This window comes from Mus caroli, unplaced genomic scaffold (genome assembly GCF_978045245.1).
Source record: "Mus caroli unplaced genomic scaffold, Mus_caroli_1 scaffold_13, whole genome shotgun sequence".
NCBI lineage: Eukaryota > Metazoa > Chordata > Mammalia > Rodentia > Muridae > Mus > Mus caroli.
This window is the reverse complement of record NW_028227268.1, coordinates 38,610,843-38,634,763: the sequence shown is the minus strand read 5'-3', so window position 1 is coordinate 38,634,763 and position 23,921 is coordinate 38,610,843. Positions and strand designations below refer to the sequence as shown.

Genomic DNA, 23,921 nt, shown 5'->3' with positions numbered 1-23,921 from the left:
TGTGGGGTGCATGGACTGATGCTGGGAGTAGGGTTCAAAAGGTCAGGTCAGCCGATGACCAAGAATGTCCTGTGCCTAGCCAGTGTGTTTTTCTCCTGTAATGGAAGTAGGTGTGAATACCTCGAGTATCTGAATTGCTCGTATATAACTGGGCCACAGAAGCTGCCCAATTAGAGGGAGGTTGGATGCTTTCCTAGTGGACGGTCCATCTGAGAAGCTGTCTGTCCTTTGTTCTGAGAAAGGGAGCTGACCCCCAACTTCAGGCAGAGTGTGCACACAAAAGGAAGGTGGGCCCTAGCCTGTGGTGAGCACAGGAGGCCTCAAGGCTCCCAAGACGCCACTATAGCATCTTCACTCCCCCTTAGCATGTTCCTACTTCCCTTACTTCCCCAGGGCTCTGACTCAGCAGCTTCAACAGTAGCACTGTGGGTAGCTCTGGCCTCTACAGACTAGCTTCAGCCTCATGGGAGAAGACTTTATCCTTTTAGCTCTCTGGAGGCATCAAGAGCAAAGTTTCCTGGTAGCATACTCTGGATGCTGGAGGTACATCTTGGAGATGGGCTTGGAAACTTAATGACTTTTCCAAGAGGAATCTATGTAATAGGGGGGGTGCCGTGAGATTTGCTGCTCCAGATATCCCTTCCTCTCACTTAGGTCCACATTGAGATAGACATATTTGGAAGCAGGGAGTAGCACTCAAAACATAGTGCATTGGAACTGAGGTTCTGTCACCACCTGGCAGCATGTTCTCAAATAAGTTCCTTGACTTTGTCGGCTCAGTAGGGGTCCTGATGCATACATGGGGTTGTCACAAGGCTTTAAAGTGATAACATATTCTCCAAGACATCTTATTGCTTGGCAAGGAAGATTCACTGCCTTTGTAGAGCTCCTGAACTCCCCAAGGAAGGGCCTTGGGTCTCCTTGGGTTCTTGATAAGGGTGTGGCTTTACAGTTTCCATGAACTTTGATCATCTCTTGAGACAACCAGGACCATGAAACTGATGCACTGCCAACATCTGGGGTTCTCCAATCTCTTTCCTAGAGTGCATCAGAGACATCTGGGGATCTCGTTAAAAGTGGGCATGGTAGCGCCACACACACCTCCTATAGGGTCGAAATTGCTGTTAGGTGATGCCGAGCGTGGCAGCACATGTCCCAAGATCCGTGGATGCACAGCCAGGAGTTACCTGTCACTCAGCTAGACAGAGCACGAGAGCATTCTGAAGAGGTGACAATGAGTGGTTCTCTATTCAGATGGAAAAGGGGAGGCAGCTGGAGTTGGGGAGCCCTGGACCCCAGAAGCAACACTGGACAAATCATTAAGCTAATTGAGGCTTCTGAGCTTTCGTTACTTGGAGAGTGTGTGCTGCTTCCAGTCTTGAGGCCCCAGACTCTGCTGCTCTAAGCACAGAGAGAGGTTTGCCATTGTGGTACTTTATTGTTAAGCTCATCATCTATCTCCCTCCCTCTTCTTTTTATTTTTCCCTCTCCCTCACTCCATCCCTGTTTCAGGAACTCTGTGCTGTTAGAAGCCTTCCACCTTTATTAGGGACCATTAGGGCTTTACAACTCTGGCAGATTGGGTGGGGCCAGTCACAATAAACAGATTTATACTGGGTATAAACAAGACACCTATAACTGCCAGAGGTTAACACTTCCGGGGCTTTTGAGTGGCAGTCTGCATGCCCGTGCCTTAGAACCTTGTCCCTGGCAGAATGCCACCATGGTGGCCATGAAGCCCAATTGAGTACTTGTGCAGCAAGGACAGAAACTCTCCAAACAGCACCTGCAGAGTTTGCGTAGTGAGCGAGAAGCAAGTGCTTCGTTGATCTCTAGGTATTTCACGGATGGGAGCAGAGGCGTGTGGCCTATCTTCTTTATGACCTAGAATTCTACTCCAGGACTCGCATCCCTTCCTGTCAAAGAAAAACAAAACAAAACTGGTCTGCCTTGTTTCCATAGTGAAGCGGGGCCTTCAGACACCTGGCTCGATGTGCATGCATTTGGAGGATAGAACCCTGAGTTGAGCTGTGACCAAGTCCCTGCTGGATTCTTCAATGGTATCTCCTGCTAGGCCTGGCACAGCGGTAGTCACTCTCCTTGGTTATGGAATGAATGTATCTGGTTATGGAGAGGTTCCTGACCAAAGAGCTTAAGGCCTAAGTGCTCTGAATTGTAGGTTTGTTATTCCATTTTATAGTTAAACTGAGCACAGCAGCCATTTCTCAATGGCATCTGTAAATATTATTTGGAGTCTAGCTTCCCTTTTCTGGAAACAATGTCCTGATGTACCATCTCTTATCTCAAATTACAGTTCATAAACTGGTGGCGACATTAAATGCTCCCAGAAACCTCTCCAAGATTGCACAGCCTGGCTTTCTCCCTAATGTTCTCCTAGCTTTAGATTTAGACTACAGATTTAGACTGTTCACCTAGTTTAGTCGTACTAGTTAGTATCATGGTCACCACTTCAGACCCTTTTATAATCTCTTACTAATCGATACTCTTTGGACGAGAAAAGTGTTAAGACTATGTTGTTATTCTGAGTTTCCACTGAGTGCCTGAGATCTAGACTCTCGGTACTTCTGAGCTGCCAAGAGGCAGAAGAAAGTCCGCCAGATTCTGAGCATCTCTGATGGTCCTCCCCAAACACTCACCTAGTGCTCCTAACAGACAAGAAGCCCATATTCATCCACCTGCCAAAGGCTCAGTGTCTGATACCTGGGGCTCCCTGGAGTGAGCATCTACTCATAAGCCTGCTGGGTGATCAGCAGTGATTTGTCATGATGATGATGCTGATGATGATAGTGATGATGATGGTGATGATGCTGATGGAGCTGTCCCAGTGATAGTGATGAAGAGGTTGGGGTTTGACCAGGCCCCATAGGGAGACAGCTCTAATACTTGTCAGACCTCAAAAGATCTTGTCTCTGGGCATCCCCTCCCAGTGGGGGAATGACTTAAGAATAGGTCACAGTGGAAGACCCTCTCTTTTCTAAGGCAACTTTATTAGCCCTTCAGTCACAATACAGATGTCTGTTTATAGGTCCTTACTTTGTGTGGACACCCAGTGGTTCAGTCTTCTGATGGCTTTATAGCCTTCCTCACATTGCCCAGCCCGCTAGGGATGTCACCATTCTCCTTGTCAGCAAAGCCTGAGCGCCTTTGTTGCAGCCATATTACCCCTGCCTGCAAAGGCAAGCTCTCAGAAAAGATGAGACCCCAGAAGCCAGACTGCAGCAGGACACTGTCTGCATCCACAGGCATTGGACTGACATGTCCAGCATTAACCCTTCTGAGGTTTTTACCTTGGTTTCTTTCTTTCTTTTTTTTTTTTTTTTAAAGCATGTTTAGATTACTTAGGTTGCCACAGTAAATGCCCTACTAGCACATTCTTTTCCTCACCTTAAAAGTCAACCCAGTGGACCACAAACTGGCTTCTAATTTGCTAAGTATAAACATAGGCATCTCATTTATACATCTACAGGGGCAGCAAGCCTTCCTTACCAAGCAATAAGATGGTGTGGGCTGTGTGCCATCACTTATAAACCTCACTTCAGGAACAGTCAGCTTATATTAATGAAAGTGCTTGCTCCTAAAGAGTTCTGGAGCAGATGATACGCTTGGGCAGCAAGACTAGAGAATTAAACACACACAGCCCACACACCCACACTCCCGCACACACAACCCACAACCCACACAGCCCCACACAGCCCCCCCCCACACATACACACACACACACCCATACCACACACCACACATATACACACACACCCTACACACCACACACCCACACACCACACACACACTATTTCAGCACAGGATGAGATCTCAGGTGCAGAAAGCAGCCTGCTACATCCCACACACTTCTCTACACCCTTGTCTGATGTCTGATGCTTCTTGACATGAAACTGCTCAGACCTGTCAGTAACAATTCTTCCATTTTTTTTTTTTTTTGAGACAGGGTTTCTCTGTGTAGCCCTGGCTATCCTGGAACTCATTCTGTAGACCAAGCTAGCCTCGAACTCAGATATCTGCCTGCCTCTGCCCTCCAAGTGTTGGGATTAAAGGTGTGCGCCACCACTGCCCAGCTGTTTCTTCCATTTTGATTGTGTTTTAATTTCCTCTACCATTTTCTCTTTGTCCTTAAAAAAAAATGTATCTCTCCTTACTACAGAAAGAAGCAGGAGGGGAGAAAGAGAGAGAGAGAGAGAGAGAGAGATCTCTATATCCCACTGTTGCTTCTCATGGAGCCTTCAGTCAAGCCAGTCTTTCTTATTGATTCATTCTGCAAATCCTTGGGTACCTGATAGAGTCCAGGCACTATATAAAAGTTGCCGAGGAGGGGGCTGGAGGGATGGCTCAGCGGTTAAATGGACTGTTCTTCCAGAGGTCCTGAGTTCAATTCCCAGCACTCACATGGTTGCTCACAACCATCTGTGATGGGATCTGATGCCCTCCTTTGTTATGCATGAAAACAGAACACTCATATAAATAAATAAATACATAAATAAATAAATAAATAATATTTGAAAAGAAGTTGCTGAGGGGACTATAGCCTGCCTCAGGATATATATATATATATATATATATATATTCTCACGATAGATGCAGCCAAGAAACAAGGGTGAAAACCTATAAAATTGTTTCCATCTATCTGTGGGTCATGGTAAAGTGGTTTATCATATCAAGAGTCTATTTGGGGATTGTAGGATAGAGGAAAAGGGGGTCAATTTCAGAATGTGAGACTTGCTGGGTAGTCCCCGGCAAGGGGTAATTTTAATCACTTCAGAACTTCTGCTGTCCAGTGTGTCACATGGGCCTGTGGCAGTACAGAAACCAGTACAGACACTCGTCTGGATGAGGCCTGCCAGAGTTCTCCAATGCCAGGTAGGCTCTTTAGGCTGTGGCCTTGGGCTCCAGGCTGAAGTGATCTTACAAACCACCTGATGTTTGCTTGCAGAAACCAGCTCTCTGGCAAGGACATGAGGACATAGTCCTAAGACCAGCTCTGTGGAAGGAAGGCTATGGGTGTCCGTCCCACCTCCCTCCCTGCCTGGAGGTTATGGCTGAAGGCACCATACACGCTAGCACTTGCTCTTTTCTTTCTTTCTTTTCTTTCTTTCTTTCTTTCTTTCTTTCTTTCTTTCTTTCTTTCTTTCTTTCTTTCTTTCTTTCTTTCTTTCCTTCCTTCCTTCCTTCCTTCCTTCCTTCCTTCCTTCCTTCCTTCCTTTCTTTCTTTCTTTCTTTCTTTCTTTCTTTCTTTCTTTCTTTCCCGGCTGCTCGTGTTTACATCGATTTCTATAAGAAAACCAGTTTGTGGGCCTCCCTGAAGTGTCATTCAATGCTTTACCCCTTGAATCAAGAGTGTTTGCCCTCCTCTGGGGCCTGTCTGTGTCTCTCCTGTCGTGAATGGGGTTCCCACCTGAGGTCTTTGGGATCTAGAACTGAGACCCACCTAGTATTTAAATTGCTTTCATTTTTCATCAGTTTTTTTTTTTTCCTTCCTAGGCTTTAGGCTTTCAATCTGCTAAACCCCATGCAAACATGGATCTTTATCCTTAGGGAGAAACAGTATGCAGAATGGCAAGAAGGCCTGTGCTTCCCATGGAGAAACTGAGGGAGCTGTGCTAATTCATTAGGAAGCTTTGGTTTCTTGAGTCCCCAATTTGAAGCCAAGGGATTGTTCACATTCTTTCAATGATAAATGGGGATCTTAGGAATTCACCAGACTGCAGTCTCTCTGCCTCTGTTCTCAATAGAAGTGACCGGTGTTTAGGTGGGGAAGGTGGGGGGTTCTGAGGACATATGGCTAGGCCACCAAGACCAGTTTAATGCCCCCCACCTCCACTTCCCAGAACAAGGTTGGGGTTTCTTAGAAAACAGTTCTGTCTGCCCATGGTTAATGGGCACAATGGCTTCATTTTAGAAGACCTTTCTCCTTCCATGCTCCCTCCCACCCCAGTTCAGATATCTAGTTTTCAGACCCAATGGGTTTGGGGCTGTGCTCTGCATGAGGTTAGGAACACAGAGGAAGAATGTGTGTGACAGAGCCCTGACTAGTTGAGTAATGTTTACTCTGCCGGTGGCTGGGGCGCTCACTCGAGCTGGCATAGGTCCACTAACTGGAGGAACATTCCTTCACTATCACGAATACGAGCTGGCTTCAAAATGAAGTGTCGGGGCTGAAGGCAACCCACCAGGTTCTGGGTCAGCTTACAGATCCCAGTCAAGAAAGCCCCTTCCCCAGGCTTCAGTGCCAAAAGCCATGTGAGGGACAGGCCGAGCCAATATTACCCAAGAGTCCACACTCTCCTCTCTCTCCCTATATGAGAGGAATTCCAGACACGATTTCCTGGTTGCCTTGCTCTTCTGTTCACCTAACATTTTGCCTCCCAGGAAAGCCAGTGCTTCTTTTAACATTATTTTATTATTAATCGAACATCTATCACCGGAGGTAGGAAATCTATATGTCCTTCAGAGGAAAAAAAGGACCAAAGCCTAAAGAGTCATAATCATAATGGACTTAAAGGGAAGACAGACAGACAGAGTTTTAAATGTCTAGGGTCTGGTGCTTTGCTGGTTTCCAGAATTGAAGTCTTTGCTGTTTTTTGAGCATCTTAGAGAGGTGGACTACATAGCTAGGTCTGTGAGCTGTAGGTTTAAGCCCCTGAAACAGACTTGTGACACTTGAGCAGGCCTTCTCTGGAGTCCTCCTGTGAGGTGATCATGGTTGTCTTTGAACACGGGAGACACAGCTGGCCTTGTATAAACCAACACATGCATTTAAATAAACACACACACACACTCACACACACTCACACACACACACACACTCTCACACACACACTCACACACACACACACACTCACACTCACACACACACACTCACACACACACTCACACAGACACACACGTACCTAAGTTGCATAAGAATAGTCACAGGGCTGTTGGAGAAAATTGCACCATCAGTGACATGTAATTAAAAAGGAAAACTTTCCATCCAAACATTAGCAGAGTCTGCAGCTGCTTGGTGGCTAAAAGCATGAATGCTGTCCAACAGTAAACATGGCAGTTGGGCCTGATAGGGTCCTGAAGTTTGCCTAAGGAAGTAGGTGTCGGGAGGTCACGGGTCATTATTGTGACATGGAGGACAGAGGATTGTCTGCAGTCAGAAGGAATTATGATTCCTGATGGGCACAGGCGTGGCATATAGCTCTTGAGTGATTGGGGCAGCTGGCTGATATTCAGGCAGTATGTGTGCATGCACAGGAATGTTCATTATATTTTGTGTGCTCCTATTCAGCTTTGTGCAAATTTTTTAATTCATCCAGTGCTTCTCAACTGTGAGATCTGTGTGACTTCCCAGTGATCCCCTGGGAACAGGTCCAGAGCAGATTCACACTTTCAATACAGAACTGACCATAATTTCTCTTTCTGCCTGTTCCTTGATCAAAGCAGCTGTGGTCTTCTTCCTTCGGTCTGTAAATGGGCGCAATGCCAGGTGCTCTGTTAGCAGCAATAACTAAGGCATCTCTTCCCTTTGAGAGGAAGAGAAAAGTAAACACATCAGAGAATAGGGAGACTCCTGATGGTGAGTCTCTAGAGCCCCAGATCTCACCCTGTGGGTCACGGCCCTTTTGGGGGATCCAATGACCTTTTCACAGGAGTTGAATATCAGATATCCTTCATATCAGATATTTTTATTCTGATTCATAACAGTAGCAAAGTTACCGCTATGAATTAGCAACAAAGGTAATTTTGTGGTTGTGGGATCACCACAACATGAAGAACCGCATTAAAGGGTTGCGTCATTAGGAAGGGTGAGAACCACTGCTCTAGGGTCTTCAAAGCCTAGAGGACAGGACCATTAAAGAACAGGGTGAATGAAGAACACGTTCCCAGAGATACTGCAGGGGAAAGAACTGTCAACACAGAGGGAGCAGGGAACCGCATCGGCAGGGCACAGAAGCAGTGGCAGAGCCATCTGATCTGAGATGGCCGCCTGGACTGTAGTGAGGGATGATACATTTAAATAAGGCAGAATGGAGATGTAAGGCCCCCATTCTGTCAGTCACAGGTATTTGGGGTCCTTCAGAAAGCATCAAGGGGTCATCAGAGCAGAGAGGAGAGAGAGAGAACAATCTGTGAAGTACTTGCCTTGCAAGACTAAGGACCTGAGTTTTATCCCCAATTACCTCCCCTGGCCTCACGAAAAATCTGGGCATGGTGACTGAGTTCTATAATCCCAGGGCTAGGGAAGCAGAGGCAGGCAGATTCCTGGGGCTTGCTGGCTCGCTACCTTAGCATATTTGATGTGTTCCAGGCTAGTGAGAGATCTTCTCAGAAAAGAAACATAATTATGGGATGGTACACATACACACAGAAATCCCAGGGCACAGCTTGGTGAAGAGTCCCCTCGACATGGTACTGGCATAGGAAGGCAAGGCCAGCGTTGCTGTCTCTCGGGACCATACATTCCCTATGTTCTTTGGGTACTTCCGGTTAGTCTTGCTGAGTGGAAATCACTCTGTTTCATGCGTTGCTGGGAATTCAGTAATAACCCAAGGTCCCCAATACCCAGAGAACAGCAGCATTCAGCACCTTGGGGAGGTCTTTGGATTGTATTTGAATGTCTTTTTGTGGCTCACAGGGTCTATGATAGGAGCATGACCAAATAATGACTTGAGCCAAGTAGTGAGTGGAGGGCTTATGGCCATGATTTATTACAGCCATTTCTTCCATAGGTCTTTTGTGACAGATAACCTGGTATCATCAGTAAATCAAGGTCAACCCACGGGCCTTATCACCTACCTCCAGGACCAGAGCTAGGAATGGCGATTGAAGAAAGAAAGAGCATTCACTTCTTAATGAAGTTTCCAAATGTTTGGATGAAGATAGTCTGGGTTGGGGGAACTTGGCACAGCTGATATATGTCCTTTGAAAAGCAAACACCCTGCGTATTTGTACATCCACTAATTCATTGTGACCTAAGGGTGGACACTGTTAACAATAAGGAAACTGAAGCCCAAGGGAGGCTAATAACTTCTTCAAGCTTGCATGGCTATGGTGTGGTGGCGCCAGGATTTAAGCCCTGGTCACTTAGCTCCAGAGCCTACACGTTCTATTTTCCTCGTGCTTACCACTTCAAGTGTTCTGAATTTGTTAAATATATAAAGACTTGGCCTCTCTTTTCTCTAATAAGAGCATCTCTTCCCTGTGTGTGGCCTTGGACAATCTCATAATATCTGTCCATCCCTATTCCTAGAAGATCACTCCAGTGCCTGTTACATCTATGAGAGAAGCATCAGTGGGCAAGGATGCAAGTGGACCTAGAGCTGACAAGCCCTATGCCTAGTTCTCTCCACACGGCACTGATAAGTCCCCTTGCCATAGCACAAAATTCTTCAGCTTCTAGATAAGGAAACTGGAACTCACCCAGTACTAGAATGCAAAACTGTGATCAAAACAGGGATCCTCCAGCTCCCAGCCAGAAATCATAAAGGAGAAGTTTCTGAGACCCATCTGTGCTTGGTACAAATGCTAGGACACAACAAATGGATTCTGCCGCCTAGTTTCTTAGGAGAGACTCTGGACTCTTACCATACCACCTTGGGAGGGCTTTTGTTTCCCATGGGTATCCTTAGTTAATTATTTTAAAATAAAAAATTGTGTAGCCTGTGGTAGGGGAGAAGCCTCCCTGTGACCAATATTTGATCATCAGAGGGCTGGTTCTTTTCCTTCAGCCAAATTAAATAGGCTAAGTCCAGAGACTGTTTGACTTGAGACCGAATCGATGGTGAGGACAGGCTGGGAGGTGAGCACACACCTGACTCCCAGTGTTATCACTGCTCTCTCGGGAACAGGGTATCTTGGGAAGGTAAATAGCTAGTCGGGGAGTCAAAACATGCAGGTGAAATCAGAGTGAAGTCCAGATACTTCCAAAGGAAAGAGCAGCAGGGCAGCAGCCAGGCCTCCTGCTAAGTTGCTTCCTGGGCAATGCAGCACTCAGTCTGCCAGAGCAGGAGCTTCTAGAAATTGCTCTCTCCCAGAACATTCCATCCGTGCTAAGAATCTGATCTTGGGAGTCCTAGAATTTGAGAATCTTCATATCCATGTGTTGAGGTCTACCCTACTACCAGCTCACCCTGCCGAGCATCTTCACTCGCAGACCTGGGGTATTTGGCATAATGCTGGGAGCTGGAGAGAGATTGCCTCCAATCCTTGAAGCCCCAGAGAGGCAGTACTCTCTCTGCTTCATGGGAGAAGGCAGAGGTGCAGAGCCAAGGAAGGATTCGAACCCTGTTCATTTATAAATCGCCAAGTCTGTCCATTGCCCCTTCTTGCTAGAAAATTCTTCCTTATCCTGATTGGAAATCTGCCTCACCCTTGTGGGTTGGTCTGCCTCTGCCTTCAGAGAAACCCATGCCTTCAGAAGGTTCAACTCTTTCTCCTGCTTCCCATCCATCCTTTCAGTCCCTCCGTCCTTCAATAGAAGTTGGCTGAATGACTATCAAGTGCCAAAACCCTGGCAATACAACAAAGAACAAACCAAAATAGACCAAAGTCTCTTACACGGGGCTGGAGAGGTGGCTTAGCTAGTACAGGCTAAGGCTCCCAACCAAAAAGGCAAAACAGATTTGTATATGATATTTATATATAATCTTTTAAAGTAGAGACCACGCCACCCTCACCCCAGGGAAGATGGCTGATCATTCTTTCGCGTGGACGTGGAGGAGAAAACAGTGTTGTTTTCTTGTCACCCACCATTGAAAACAGGAGGCACTGAGTCAGTGTCCAGGAGCCCTGGTGACACTAATTTTCCTATTGGGTTCATGTTGTTTTTCAGGAGTGCGCTACAACCAGCCGGGAAACAATGAGGTCACTTCCTCTTCGACAATCAGTCACCATGGTAACAGTGCCATGGTGACCAGCCAGTCGGTTTTACAGCAAGTCTCCCCAGCCAGCCTGGACCCAGGCCATAGTCTCCTCTCACCTGACAGTAAAATGGTGAGTACTCCTGGGCCACTGGAGCTGATAAGATAAGAGGCAAGACAAACACAACTTCTCACAAGGCCTGCCTTAAACAATGAACCATTGTAGCCCCACCGGGGAAAATGGGGGCTGTCCAGAGCAGGAACCAAAAGGTAGGCTGGTGACCCAGCCTTTGGCGGGTAGAAGAGGTGTTCAGTTTGAACCCAGCCAATAAATCTGACAGAGCCCTGCTCCCATTTTATTGATTGAATGCCTCATAAAGGAGCAAGCCGGGTGGGACGCTGTTTGTTTTGGGGCTGCCAATGACATTTGTGTTGATAAAATGTTCATTCATCCTTCCCGTCCAAGGCCTCCAAAACCAGACTTTTTTTTTTAACCCAGAAAGCACCTCACTCTGAAACAATCCCCCCCGACTCCTTTCCTGACTCCCTTGGTCCTGATGAGGACAGCGTCAGGATGTAGAGGATGGCAGGAGATGAGGGACTCCTGAACTGGGAGGGAGGACATAAGGGCAGGTGCGCTGGGTGGGGTGGTGGCTGGAGTAAGAAACAGTGACTTCAAAGGCTCAGTTACCAACTCTCAACTCTCAGCTCTGGCACCTCAGAGTGGTACAGCCTTGGGCAAATTATTACTTTGATTCTCTTTCCTCATCTATAAAATGGGAGTAGCCTCAATAGGGTTGTTGGGGAAGTGTGATAGCATATACGAAAACACTCAGTACAGTGACTATTTCATGAATGGCTGTGGTGTCCCTTCAGTGTCAATGACAATTTTTACTGAAATTTTCTGGGCCTCTAACCACAGCCCCACAACTGGATAAACCCTTATCTTACTCAGTAAGGCTCGTCTGAGTATGCAAAGTTCAGAGTCACACACACACACATACACACACACAGAGCTCACTTTTGTCAAATTTGTCCTTTGACAGTTTCACACATGTATATAGGACATTGTGATTCCTGTCACCCCGAGTCTCTCTGAACCCCTCTTTAGCCCCTCTCACTTCCATCCTAGACTCCAATTTGTGGCTTTGGCAACACAAGGGCATGGGAGAGGGCTTTTGAGACAACAAGAACATTACGACACCAACCGTGAGGGTAGGAAATGGAAAACTTTATTCTCTGGGTCATGCTCTGTTTCATGGAAGGGAGGAGCTGAGGGTTCCTGACTTCCACGCCGAAGGCGGAGCTGCACACATTCCCGCAAGGTGTCTGACCCCCACCTGTGACCGTGGCTGGTGGGGGCTGGATGGCGGAGGGAGGATTTGCCATTTTAGACCTTGACGTGGGAACTGTGTAGGCAACACAGGAGAAGTGAGTCACAGGTGATCAAGTCTCCAGTTCCTAGGAAGAAAAACAACGGGTAGGTCTTGAGGGGAAACCTGTTCTGGACAACTCCAGTTTCAGGAGACCTGAGCTGGCCTCCTTCATGGGAGTCTTTGTAAACAAACCAGATGGGGCAACCAAGTAGGAACCATTTCTCAGTCCTCTGTGCTCTCCCCAACCCCCTGAGAGCCCCTTCTTCCCTGACAGCAATATGTGTGCACTGCCTTTATAGTTTCTTTTGGTTTTTTTCCTATAGTGTTTTTTAACCATTATTTTTATTTTATGTGAATGCATATTCTGCCTACCTATGTGTCTGTACACTGTGTGGGTTGGACCCCCTGGGCCTAGAGTTACAAAGTGTTGTAGACTGTCGTGCAGGTGTTGGGAATTTAACCCAAGTCCTCTAGAAAAGTAACCAATGCTCCAGAGCCATCTCTCTAGCTCTGTGGCCCTGGAGCCATCTCTCTAGCTCTGTGACCCCAGAGCCATCTCTCTAGCACCTCAGTCTTAATGATTTCTTGACAGTCAAAACACAAACAAGTTAGAGTTGAAGCATTATTCGGGCTACCCTGGGAAAGAGACCCTTTCTTCTCAGTGGGTTAAAAACTCCTTGATGGGTCCGGGAAGGTGGTTCAATGGTTAGGACAACTGGTTATTCTTTCAGAGGACCAGAGTTCAATTCTCAGCACCCACATGCTGGCTCACAATTGTATGGAACCCCAGTTCTATGGGATGTAATGCCATCTCCATGGGCACACATGTGATGCACAGACATATGTCCAGGCAAAACATTAATACACACAATAAAATAAGAATAATAAACTCCCAGGCTCTGGGTTAGGGATGTAGCTCAGTGGTAGAGGTCCTTTGCCTGGAAGAATAAGGCTCCAAGCACCAAAATAAAATAAAAATAAAAAGAAGATATAATTCCAAGTCTTAGCTCTTACTTCTTAAAAGGTCCCTGGAGTCTCTCTTTATGCTCTCTTGATCTTCCTTCTAAGGTACAAGCTACATCACCCACGTCCAGGCTGTCCCACACACAGTCTGCAGACTCACTCTTATGCTTTTCTTAGCATTACCCTCGCTAGGCCATGTGCTAGATTGATGATTGACCAAGACAGCACACCTCGGTGTTAGCAAACATCTGGAAGTTTGTTTGCAGGGCCCAGCTTTTCACTCGTCTCCAACACCTTGTTCATATGTTATGTCACTAGTGCCTGATGCCCAAAGTCAAGAGTCTGTTCCCTGTTAATGTATAACAAGTGCATCCCAGGTCCACCAATGTGAGAGTGGAATATAGTTTAAAAAGGACATGGTGGGACTGGGGAGACGGCCTTGCTGGATGAGCATCAGGACTGAGTGTGGATCCCTAGAAGACACAGAAACTGGACACAGTGGGGCGGAAGGGAGATGAAAGGCCAAGGGAGTTCCTGGAAGTTTGGAGACGAGCTCATCCAGGTAGCCTGGTGTTAGAATGGCAAACTGTGGGAGGGCCTACTCAAACAAGGTAGAAGGTGGAGACCACACAAAGTCATACACACATGCACGCACACACACACACACCACCATACAACACATCACACAACCACACCAAACATACACACCATATCACACATCACACAAACACACCACAAATACATATCCACAAACACACACACACACACATATATATATATATATATATATATATATATATATATATATATATATATACATACCACACACACACAATACCACACATCACACAATCACACCACATATTACAGGAACACACTACACATGCATATACACACACGTAACACACATACATATACACACCACACAGACCAAATCACAATCACACAAACATATCACACACACACACACACACCACATATACCATAGCATACACAACACACACAGACCACATACACCATACCACATACATACATACATACCACATATGCACACATATACCATAGCACACACAGACCACACACACCATACCACCTACATACATACATACCACACACCACATATGCACACATATACTATAGCACACACAGACCACACACACCATACCACCTACATACATACATACACACCACATACACACACACATATATATACACACACACATATCATAGCACACACACACACACAGAGACCACACAGACCATACATACATACATACATACATCACAACACATACATACACACACACACACACACACACCCCCCACACATATATATTTAAAACAAATAAATAGGAGAGTGGGCAAGAGAACCCAAATGTGTAGTCTTGGCTCTGAAATTTACCAGCATAGGGTCAAAGAATTGCTTAGCTTCAGCATCTTCACCTGTAAACTGAGAGAAGTAATGTCCATGTGACAGGCTTGGTTAGAGATTGCTTACAGCTCTGTGTGGGAGTAAGCCCTCCCTGCCACCCTGTGCCAAAAAAGGTATAGCTACTTTAAGGTTGTAATTTGTGTATGCTGACCTTTTTTTTTTTTTAACTCCTGCAATACTTTCCCAGTGTAAAGTCGGACCTTAAGAGCAGATAAGCTGCTTTCAGCTACCACTTGAGGTCTTTCTTTTTTTTCTTTTTATTGAAAAAAATCAAGTTTAGAGACATGTCTTAACCTCTCTAGACTATCTTCTTTCTCCGCAAGATAGGGCTAATAGCACCAACCTTACATGTTATAGCCACATAAAGAAGTCACCGTATCAAAGGCTTTACAGAATCCAAGCTCTCCAAACTGTTGTGTTAAGGGTCATCATGGTATCTGTGGCAACTCTCTGACTTCCATCCATCCTGGAAGCAAGCAGGATGTAATGGCTACTTCTTCAAGTGGGAAGTCACTTGACCAAGGTTGCCAAGTACAGTAAGCGGATGAGACTGAAAACTCCAGCAGACCTCAGCTTGAGCTCAACCCCCCTCCTTACTGTCAAATGACAGACAGCTCTTCTGTTTCTCTCTTACTATGTAACACAGGGACAACAGTCCTAATGTTTGCTCTGTTTGTGTCACTATGGACTGAGGACTTCTGGGAAAGTGGCTTACAAACAGTAAAGCTACCTCTACATCGTGTTTTATCCACACTTTGGTGGCACCGTCAAACTGAAGTACTGCAGAAGTGAACTGCGCTGACCTGACTTTCCCTAAAACGACCATATTACCCAAGTCTGAAGGCAGGTCGCAGATTTTTTTTTTTTTAATGACTCTGACATTCTGAAAAACAAGTTCAGCAAACAGGCTGGTTCTCTCTTGTTTGATGTGGCCAAAATTCCTTATTGGTCATGTGACCTCTAACTCATTTCTCCATGTTCATTTTAAAAACACAAACAAACCTATTCAAGATCCCACCCCCCTTCCTTTTTTTTTTTCAAGTTAACCTTGGAAAGTGTGGAGTTGACCAGAAGGACAGGGTAGGTAGAATCTATCATCTTTCCAGGTAGAAGTGAGAGACCTAGAGTCTGAAGAACTCTAGGTAGCTGTGTGTATGACAGACCCTAATGCCATAGCCCCTCTCCCATGTTCCTGACACTCTCGGCAATGCTTGGGTCTGCTTAGGAGGAGAGGTGGTCTTTTCTTAGGAAAAAACTTAAGAGTTAGATGGTGATAGCCCATGCCTTTAATCCCAGCACTAAGGAGGCAGAGGCAGAGCTCCTGAGTTTGTGGTCTACAGAGTGAGTTCAAGGACAGGCAGGACTATACAGGAAAACCCTGTCTTCAAAAAACAAACAACAAAAAATAAGGGGGGGGGAGGGAAAGAGAAAAAGAAAAAAATAGCAGTTATTTCAAAACTGTGACTAACAAACTATTATGAAAATGTGTGCATATAAAACTGATTTTTATATTATTATAACTAGTACGAGGACATTAGAAATATTTCTGATAATGTTAGAATCAAATCCACACGTTTTTTACAGTAATTTTTTGTTTAGTGCTGTTGAGAAAGTTTCCATCAGTGGGCATATACACAGTCCCCGATAGGATTTGATGCTTGGAGAGATGGAGAATAGGACAATGTATGAGTAGAGACATGAAAGAATGAACTAGAGTAGCCATGTGCAAACACGTCTGCGAGAACTGGCTGCTTTCAACTCTGAGTCTGTCACTAAGATGGAATGGTGAATCGAAGTGAAGATTTAATTGGTTCTATCATTAGCAATGTCAGCTCCTTGACTGAAGGAGGAGGGAGGAAGGAAGGAAGGAAGGAAGGAAGGAAGGAAGGAAGGAAGGAAGGAAGGAAGGAAGGAGAGAGGGAGGGAGTAAGGAGGGAGGGAGGGAGTAAGGAGGGAAGGAGGGAGGGAGGGAGAAAGGAGGGAGGGAGAAAGGAGGGAGGGAGAAAGGAGGGAGAACAATTGTAAAGGATCGTGAGGATTTGGAAAAACAGAAAAGCCTTAGCTTCTCCAACCCTTAGTCGGAGACTTTCTTCTAAAAATAGATTTATAAATGGAACCTAGGCTAGACTGACCAAGACTCAAGTATCAGGTGTACCATTTCCTAGCTTCAGGATCTCAGGCAAGGTGCAAATCTACTCTTGGCCTCGGTTTTTCCTCTGGGAAATGGGCATATCAGAACTCTTGAGGCTGCGCTGATGTGTGAGCGGGGCTCAGGGAGAGCTCCGGACGCCGTCTGCCCTCACGGGGGATCCTAGGGCATTTCTTCAGTCTGATTTTTAGCAGTCACCTATGTATAGCATCAATAATATAAAAGATGGGAGATCAGAACACAAGGCACATGAATTGTGAGCAAGTGACGGTCGTGCAACACATGAACAGACGAACTCCTGAAGTCAGTCGGCAACTCTTAGAACGGGCAAATACAAGCATCGTGAGGACAGGGTCCCTCCTGTCACTGCTCTCACTTCAGTGTCTCAAACAGAGTCTGCCCCCCTGTTTAACTTTTGTTGTTGTGTGAACAAAGTTGAAAGGCCATAGCATCCTGAAAGCAGCCCTTGTTGGTTTAATCCACTTTTTTTTTCTCTCTCCAGCAGATCACAGTGTCGGGAGGAGGACTGCCCCCCGTCAGCACCTTGACGAATATCCACAGCCTCTCCCACCACAATCCCCAGCAATCTCAGAACCTCATCATGACCCCCCTGTCTGGAGTCATGGCCATTGCACAGAGTAAGTGCTGCCCTTGGTCAGTAAAGCAGGGAGCGGGGAGAAAAAAATGAAAATTAAATCATTGTGACGGGAAGAGGTACAGGGGGCCCCTGCGAGATCCCCTTCTGCTCCTAGACATTTGTCAAGGTAGGGTGATCGAGATCAAGCTACCCTCGGATTTGCAGCCTTTGCCTCTGTGTTGGGATCACAGGCATGCTCAATCGAGCCCAGCACACTTGGAGATTTAATGTTTACTTCTCTGGCTCTTTTTGTCTCCTCTACAGTCTTTAGAGCATGTATCCCACAAAAGACATCGTTCTAATGGCTTTGAATCCCGGTCACAACTTTCTAGTTGTGTAGCCAGGTCAAATCACTCAACCTCTCTGGGATTTAAACTTCCTCATCTATAAAATGCATTGTTAACACAATCCAGTGATAAGGAAGACAGACATGCTTATAAATCTAGACAGCAAGACCTCTCATAACTGTGGCTTATCCATATGTTTCCTGTTTATTCCTATCCCTTTGTGTTCTCTAGAAAATTCTTGAGGTAGATCCTTAGGATAGAGCAAGGTTTTGATGGGTTTCTGAAGAAGTCATTTCATGTCAGAAGACAACTCTTGTTTGGGTTTGAGAAGGAGAAGTTTGTTTATTTTTAACATAAAAATACAGAGAGGACCCAGAAAGAGCCACTGACTTAGTATCTCTGAGCTTTCAGATCTTTTAAGTGAAGTAGGTTGTTTAACGCACATCTGGAAAGCTCAAGGAGGCCCTTGTTCTGCGGCCGGTCTTGCCCCATCAGAGGTGGGCCATTGTTGGCCATGGGAAGGCTGAAGTTGGTGAGGCAGGCTGGAAACGGATGGTTATCTGAGGGTGTGGACATATCTTAGCTTCGCTGTCACAGGTTATCTGAGTCTTTGGATGTTTTCGGCTCTGCTGTGACCACTCAGGCAAAGTCATTGTAGTCAGAACCATGTTTCTTACTCCGATGGAGCCAGAGATAGCCAACGGTGGCACGTTGGTCATCATTTTTCAGCTTTGCACTGCCCCATGGTCCTCTTGGCATCCCTGTGTCAGGACTCTATGCTGCTTGCTTCCTTGTCTTGTTGCCGCATTCTGCTTCCCTCCCCTTCTGTCTTCTAAGAACAGAAATCATGTAAGAGAACAATGTATGCCTTCTTTGAGGGCAGAACAAATTAGGGACCATTGAAAGCACACAGATTTATTGAACGACTATGTGCAGCTCTTACCCTGTCCTTATCTCCTGGGATGGAAAGATGCTCGACATTTATATCAGCAAAAGGGAAGTGGAAATAAAGAAGTTGTTAAAGATTTCCAAAGTTAAAAATTTACTTCAAATTCACTTCCGTTTCACTGGCCCTTGGACTATAGCAACCAAATGAATACTCAGAGTTAGAGAAAGAGTGAGATGCCTAAAACAAGCTTGCTTACCTTCTAAAAGATTTCATGGGGTTGGAAGATATGGCCCAGCAGGTAAAAGTGCTGGCTTTTTGATGACCTGAGTTTAATCCTCAGACCCCACATATAGGTGGAAGGAGAGAACTGACTCCTGCAAGTTATCCTCTGATCTATACATTTGTGTAGGTCTCTCTCTCTCCCTCTCTCTCTCTCTCTCTCTCTCTCTCTCTCTCTCACACACACACACACACACACACACACACACACACACACATACACACACAGAATGAGAGACAGAGACAGAGAGAAAGAGAGAGACAGAGACAGAAACAGAGACAGACAGATAGACAAAGGTCTATGGGTAAGATATCTACTTCCTATTTTCTTCAAATAAAGTAACACACAAACTACACGACTTCTTTCTTCCCATACTAAATTTGACTAACACACACACTTAACTGTATTATTTTAGGTGCTATCTAAAGCTAAACTAAAGCTTTCCCTAGGCCATTCTGTATTTTCCAAGTTTGCTCTTCCCATCATGTGCACCCATGTGTCTCAGCTTCCTCACAGCATCTCTTGAAGCATGTAAGCAGGGTGCACACTGACCTTAGGCGCATGTGCACATGTGCACTGGGGTAGACAGAGCATAAAGAAGGGTGAGGATCATCAGGAAGTTCAGCTGAGACCCAGTGCCCTCCTTTAAGGGAGAGTTGATTAGAGAGTGGTATTTTTGTTTTCCGGTTTGTACAAAGGAACTCCCTCAGCACCGCAAGACCCTGGATAAGTGACTTGCCACTGCCAAATCCTCACTATCTTTATTTCTTCCAGATAAAAAGGCCAAGAGTCACACACACACACACACACACACACACACACACACACACCCCGGGGGAGCTAGGATGACTCAGAGGTGCTCAGTCCTGGGACAGAAGCACACCAGGGTCTCAGGCTGTTGAGAATGAGATTCCTCAGCCCCACCTTTGCAGGCTTTGACTCACTGAGTTCTTGGGCGGGGCTCAAGAATGTATATTTCTTAAAGAGGTCTTCTGGGTGGCTCTAAGGCTCAACCCTGTTTCCAAACTATGCCTTCTATTTTATCCAGTCTAGACAGGCTAAAATTCTTTTCTGGGCAAAGATTTCCCTAAGTGAGCAGTGGGCATGGGCTCCTGTATACACATAAATTCATAGCGTTTCTTGGGAGCCAGAGGCTGGCAGTAAGAGGAGGTGTACTGGGCAGTGATGGCGCACACCTTTAATTCCAGCACTTGGGAGGCAAAGGCAGGCAGATTTCTGAGTTCGAGGCCAGCCTGGTCTACAGAGTGAACTCCAGGACAGCCAGGGCTATACAGAGAAACCCTGTCTTGGGAGTTGGAGGATGGGGGGAGGAAAATTGAAATAGATATTCAGCATATCTGAGTCCCCTGAGGGGGTGATATTCTAGTGATATTCTGAGGGTGATCAGAAGACACCCCCCTCAAGTCCCACCGGAGGGAGTCAGGAAGAGAGTTATCTGTTCTTCCTTTCTGTTCAAGGGTCTCACCTTTTAAGTTTCTGATAATGATATCTTCTAGAGCTCCAAGTGGGCAATTGTTAAAGACTTTGCACTATCTCCCTGGAGGACTTCCCACAAATCCTTGCTTTCGAGGTGTTATGCCTTTCAGAAAGGTGCTCTCTCTCTCTCTCTCTCTCTCTCTCTCTCTCTCTCACACACACACACACACACACACACACACACACACACACACACTGCCACCCTGCACTTACCTACAACAGTCTTTTCTCTGGATCTCCTCTTCATCACATCCCTCAACTTCCCAGAAAGCAAGGTCTAAGGAATATTGGCCGCTCCAGGGTAGAGACTGGCCAGATACCTCTGACCTCAACCTCTGACCTCTACTCTGATCTTGTCTCACCTCCCCAGGATCATGTCAGGAAACAGCGAGAGTATGGAAACAAAAAGAAGTCTCAGGATATAGTCATGGTACCAAAGCTCAGGTTTTGCATGCCCCCAGAGCAGAAGGATAGCCGGACCTCCTGCCATGTCTTACTGTCTTTACTGCTTCCTCTTCCTCAAACCTGGTTCTTCAGGTACCAAAATCCCTAGTATATATCCACTTCACAGACAGGCCGAGTTCTTCTTATATTTTCTTCCTTTCTCTGCTACGATGCACAGAGTCAGTCCCTGACCTCTCCCAGGGGCTTTGTGAGCTCTACTGTGTATCCTCAGACCTCCTCCTTCCAGGATTGTAGAGGAAGATTTGGTTTCCTTTGATTGGAGAGACCAGCAGGCAGTTGGAGTAGGGGATGGGAGGGGTGGAGGACAAGGAGCTGCTGCAGACTGCTGCTCACTTCTAGAAAGACAGATCTGGGTAATAAGCCATACCCTAAAGAAGAGTTCCGTAACTAAGCCAGAGGACACCAGAGCAGGCTTCTCATAATCCACCATGGATGGAGACAGCAAATTACATTCCCAAGGCTCTGATGACCTCAAGGGAGCTGAATTTGGGAAGTCATAGGATGATTTGGGGAGAGTCTTGGGCTTCAGAAATACATCTTTCCAGGTTTTAGTTCCCTTATTTAGTCACTTTTCATGCAACCTCTTCTATGACAGACATGCTGAGCAAGGGCTCCATCTGTGACTGACACTGCCCTGTCACCTCCGTACACCCCTGCCACCACTCTGACGTTTCTCTTTTTGCCCCCACAGGCCTCAACACCTCCCAAGCCCAGGGTGTCCCAGTCATTAACAGTGTGGCTAGCAGCCTGGCAGCCCTACAGCCCGTCCAGTTCTCTCAACAGCTGCACAGCCCTCACCAGCAGCCCCTCATGCAGCAGAGCCCAGGCAGTCACATGGCCCAGCAGCCCTTCATGGCCGCAGTGACTCAGCTACAGAACTCCCACAGTAAGGACACGTATGCCGCTGGGGTTGCAAGTTTCCTGGAAGATTAATTGGTTTCCTTTTCCCAATTTAACAGCAACCGGGGCCACTTCTCAAGCTCAACTCTTGAGAGTTGTTCTTGCTTTTCTGTCCTCTTCCCCAGCCCCAAGACTCCAAGGGGTGGGGGGAGTTTGCAGAGGAAAATGTAGGCCTATAAGCAAAGGATTGGCCAAGCACAGGGAGCACACAGCACTTTCCCAGCCCAGCCCAGTGAAGATCTCAGCAGTCAGTCAGCATCTTCCCGTAAGCATCACCTTAGCAGCCATCCCTAGCCAGTCAGAGTTGGCACGCTGGTTGGGATCTATTTGACTCTCTAAAACAGATGAATCTTCCGGAGCCCTCATGCCCATCGTCTATGCACACTAAAACTCTCCAATCACAAAACGTGAAGCTTGTGCTGCAAATAGAGCTCCTCGCTAAAGCGCTTGCCAAACAGCATTAGGTCCTAGGTTCAACCCTGGCACCGAGGAGAAAACAAACAGAGCTAGAGAGAGAGACCTCTGTTAGGAATGTGCTTGATATGCAAGCATGAGAACCTAAGTTTGGATCTCCAACATCCACATAAACAATCTTGGTATGCTGACGCGTACCTATATACGCCCAAGCTCTGGGGAGACAGGGCCAGGTAGGTCCCTGAGGTTCACTGGCCAATAGCTTAGCATACTTGGTGAGTTTAAATCAGTGAAAGACCCTGTCTCGAAAAGTAACATGGATCACACCAGAGGACCAATAACTGAGGTCATCCTCTGCCACACATATACATGCATGCAGACAGGCACACACACATACATACATGTGCACCCACACATACATGAACCTAAAAACCAAACAAATTAAAGCCATCAAGGTGACCACCTCCCCTCTACCAAGTCAAGAAGCAGCAGAGTCTTTGCCCTTACAGAGGGTCCACACAGTTGGCTTTTACGCCTCCCCTACATTTACCTATCCCTGCCTTCCATCCTGAGCCCGGGCCTCCACTGTTCTGGCTAAGCCTGGCTGTAGTCTTAATTTCCAAGTTTGGGAATGAATTATAGAAGGGATGCCCATCTTGCCTGCTTCAGGAAGCATCCAGTCTAGACTAGTCTTAAACAGCTATGTAGCCCCTGGCTACTCTGATACTCATTTGCTTCATGCATACAATAGGAACAGTCGGCTTATGAGGTCATTATGAACATGAAATTAAAATATGGGTGATCAGCCTGGAGAAACGGGTCAGTGATTAAGAGCACTGAACGCTCTTCCAGAGGACCTGGGTTCAATTCCCATCACCCACAGTTACATGTCTGTAACTCCAATATCTGACACCCTCACACAGGCCAAACACCCATGCACATAAAATAAAAAAAAATAAATTATTAAAAAAGATATAGATTATCTACCTTTCATAAGCATAAAGTATTACAGAAACACAAGTGTGTTTCCTCAGTCACTTTTAAAAGACAAGGCGGGCAAGGGGTTTGAGTTGCTCCTCCAGATGCCTTGGACAAACAACATGTCTGAAGTTGGTCAGCCACATTCATCCTTCTATCCTCAGGGCTCAGTCCTGACTCGGCCCCTGCAGAGCTGCTTTCTAAGCAGCACCTCACACTCCAGTTACACATATCTTTGGCTTTTAAAACTCTGTCACAGCCTGCAGCAGAGTCTGGGACCCACATGGGCCTCATTCTTCTTCCTGTGGAGTCTGTGGCCCCCACCTCTCCTACCTCACAGGCCTGGGTGGAACAGTATTACAGCAGTCACCACGATCCATGGGATTGCCCAGACCTAGTAGACCTGACTAGCCACAAAAAGAGAGCCCAGAGGGACCAGACCAGGAAATAACCAGCAGCCAGTGACCTTCACCTCCACTTTGTACTGGAGGCCTCCTTGGTAGGGTCCATGTTTTGGGAACATGCTGGTCCCTCCCTCGTGGCTAAGCATCCACATGCTTTCATTAGTGAGGTGACCTGGAATCAACATGATCCTTCTGGATAGCTAACATGAGTCACGGGACTCCAGATGTGGTAGGCAGGTATTAAAACAACTAAATAATTGAGTCACATGCTCCTGGAGGTCTTATCTGAGTTGTCTTCTCTTGTTTATTCTTCATATTTATGTGATATCATAAGGCTTTGATATCACTGTAGTGAAAATTGGAATAGCCCAGA

The 23,921-nt window shown here is 46.3% G+C and overlaps 1 protein-coding gene across 7 annotated transcripts in view; it reads left to right on the top strand.

Annotated features, from left to right (window-relative positions):
* Positions 1-23,921, top strand: part of Hnf1b (HNF1 homeobox B) — a 55,279-nt gene that overhangs the window by 21,318 nt on the left and 10,040 nt on the right. For 5 of the 7 annotated variants that reach the window (XM_085829734.1, XM_021176580.3, XM_021176578.3 and 2 more), the window contains 3 exons: positions 10,850-11,010; positions 17,300-17,435; positions 21,544-21,738. In XM_085829734.1, coding sequence (XP_085685860.1) covers positions 10,850-11,010; positions 17,300-17,435; positions 21,544-21,738 — 492 coding nt within the window. The remainder of the gene's footprint in view (positions 1-10,849; positions 11,011-17,299; positions 17,436-21,543; positions 21,739-23,921) is intronic. The other 2 variants (XM_021176581.3, XM_021176579.3) reach the window with 1 other exon arrangement.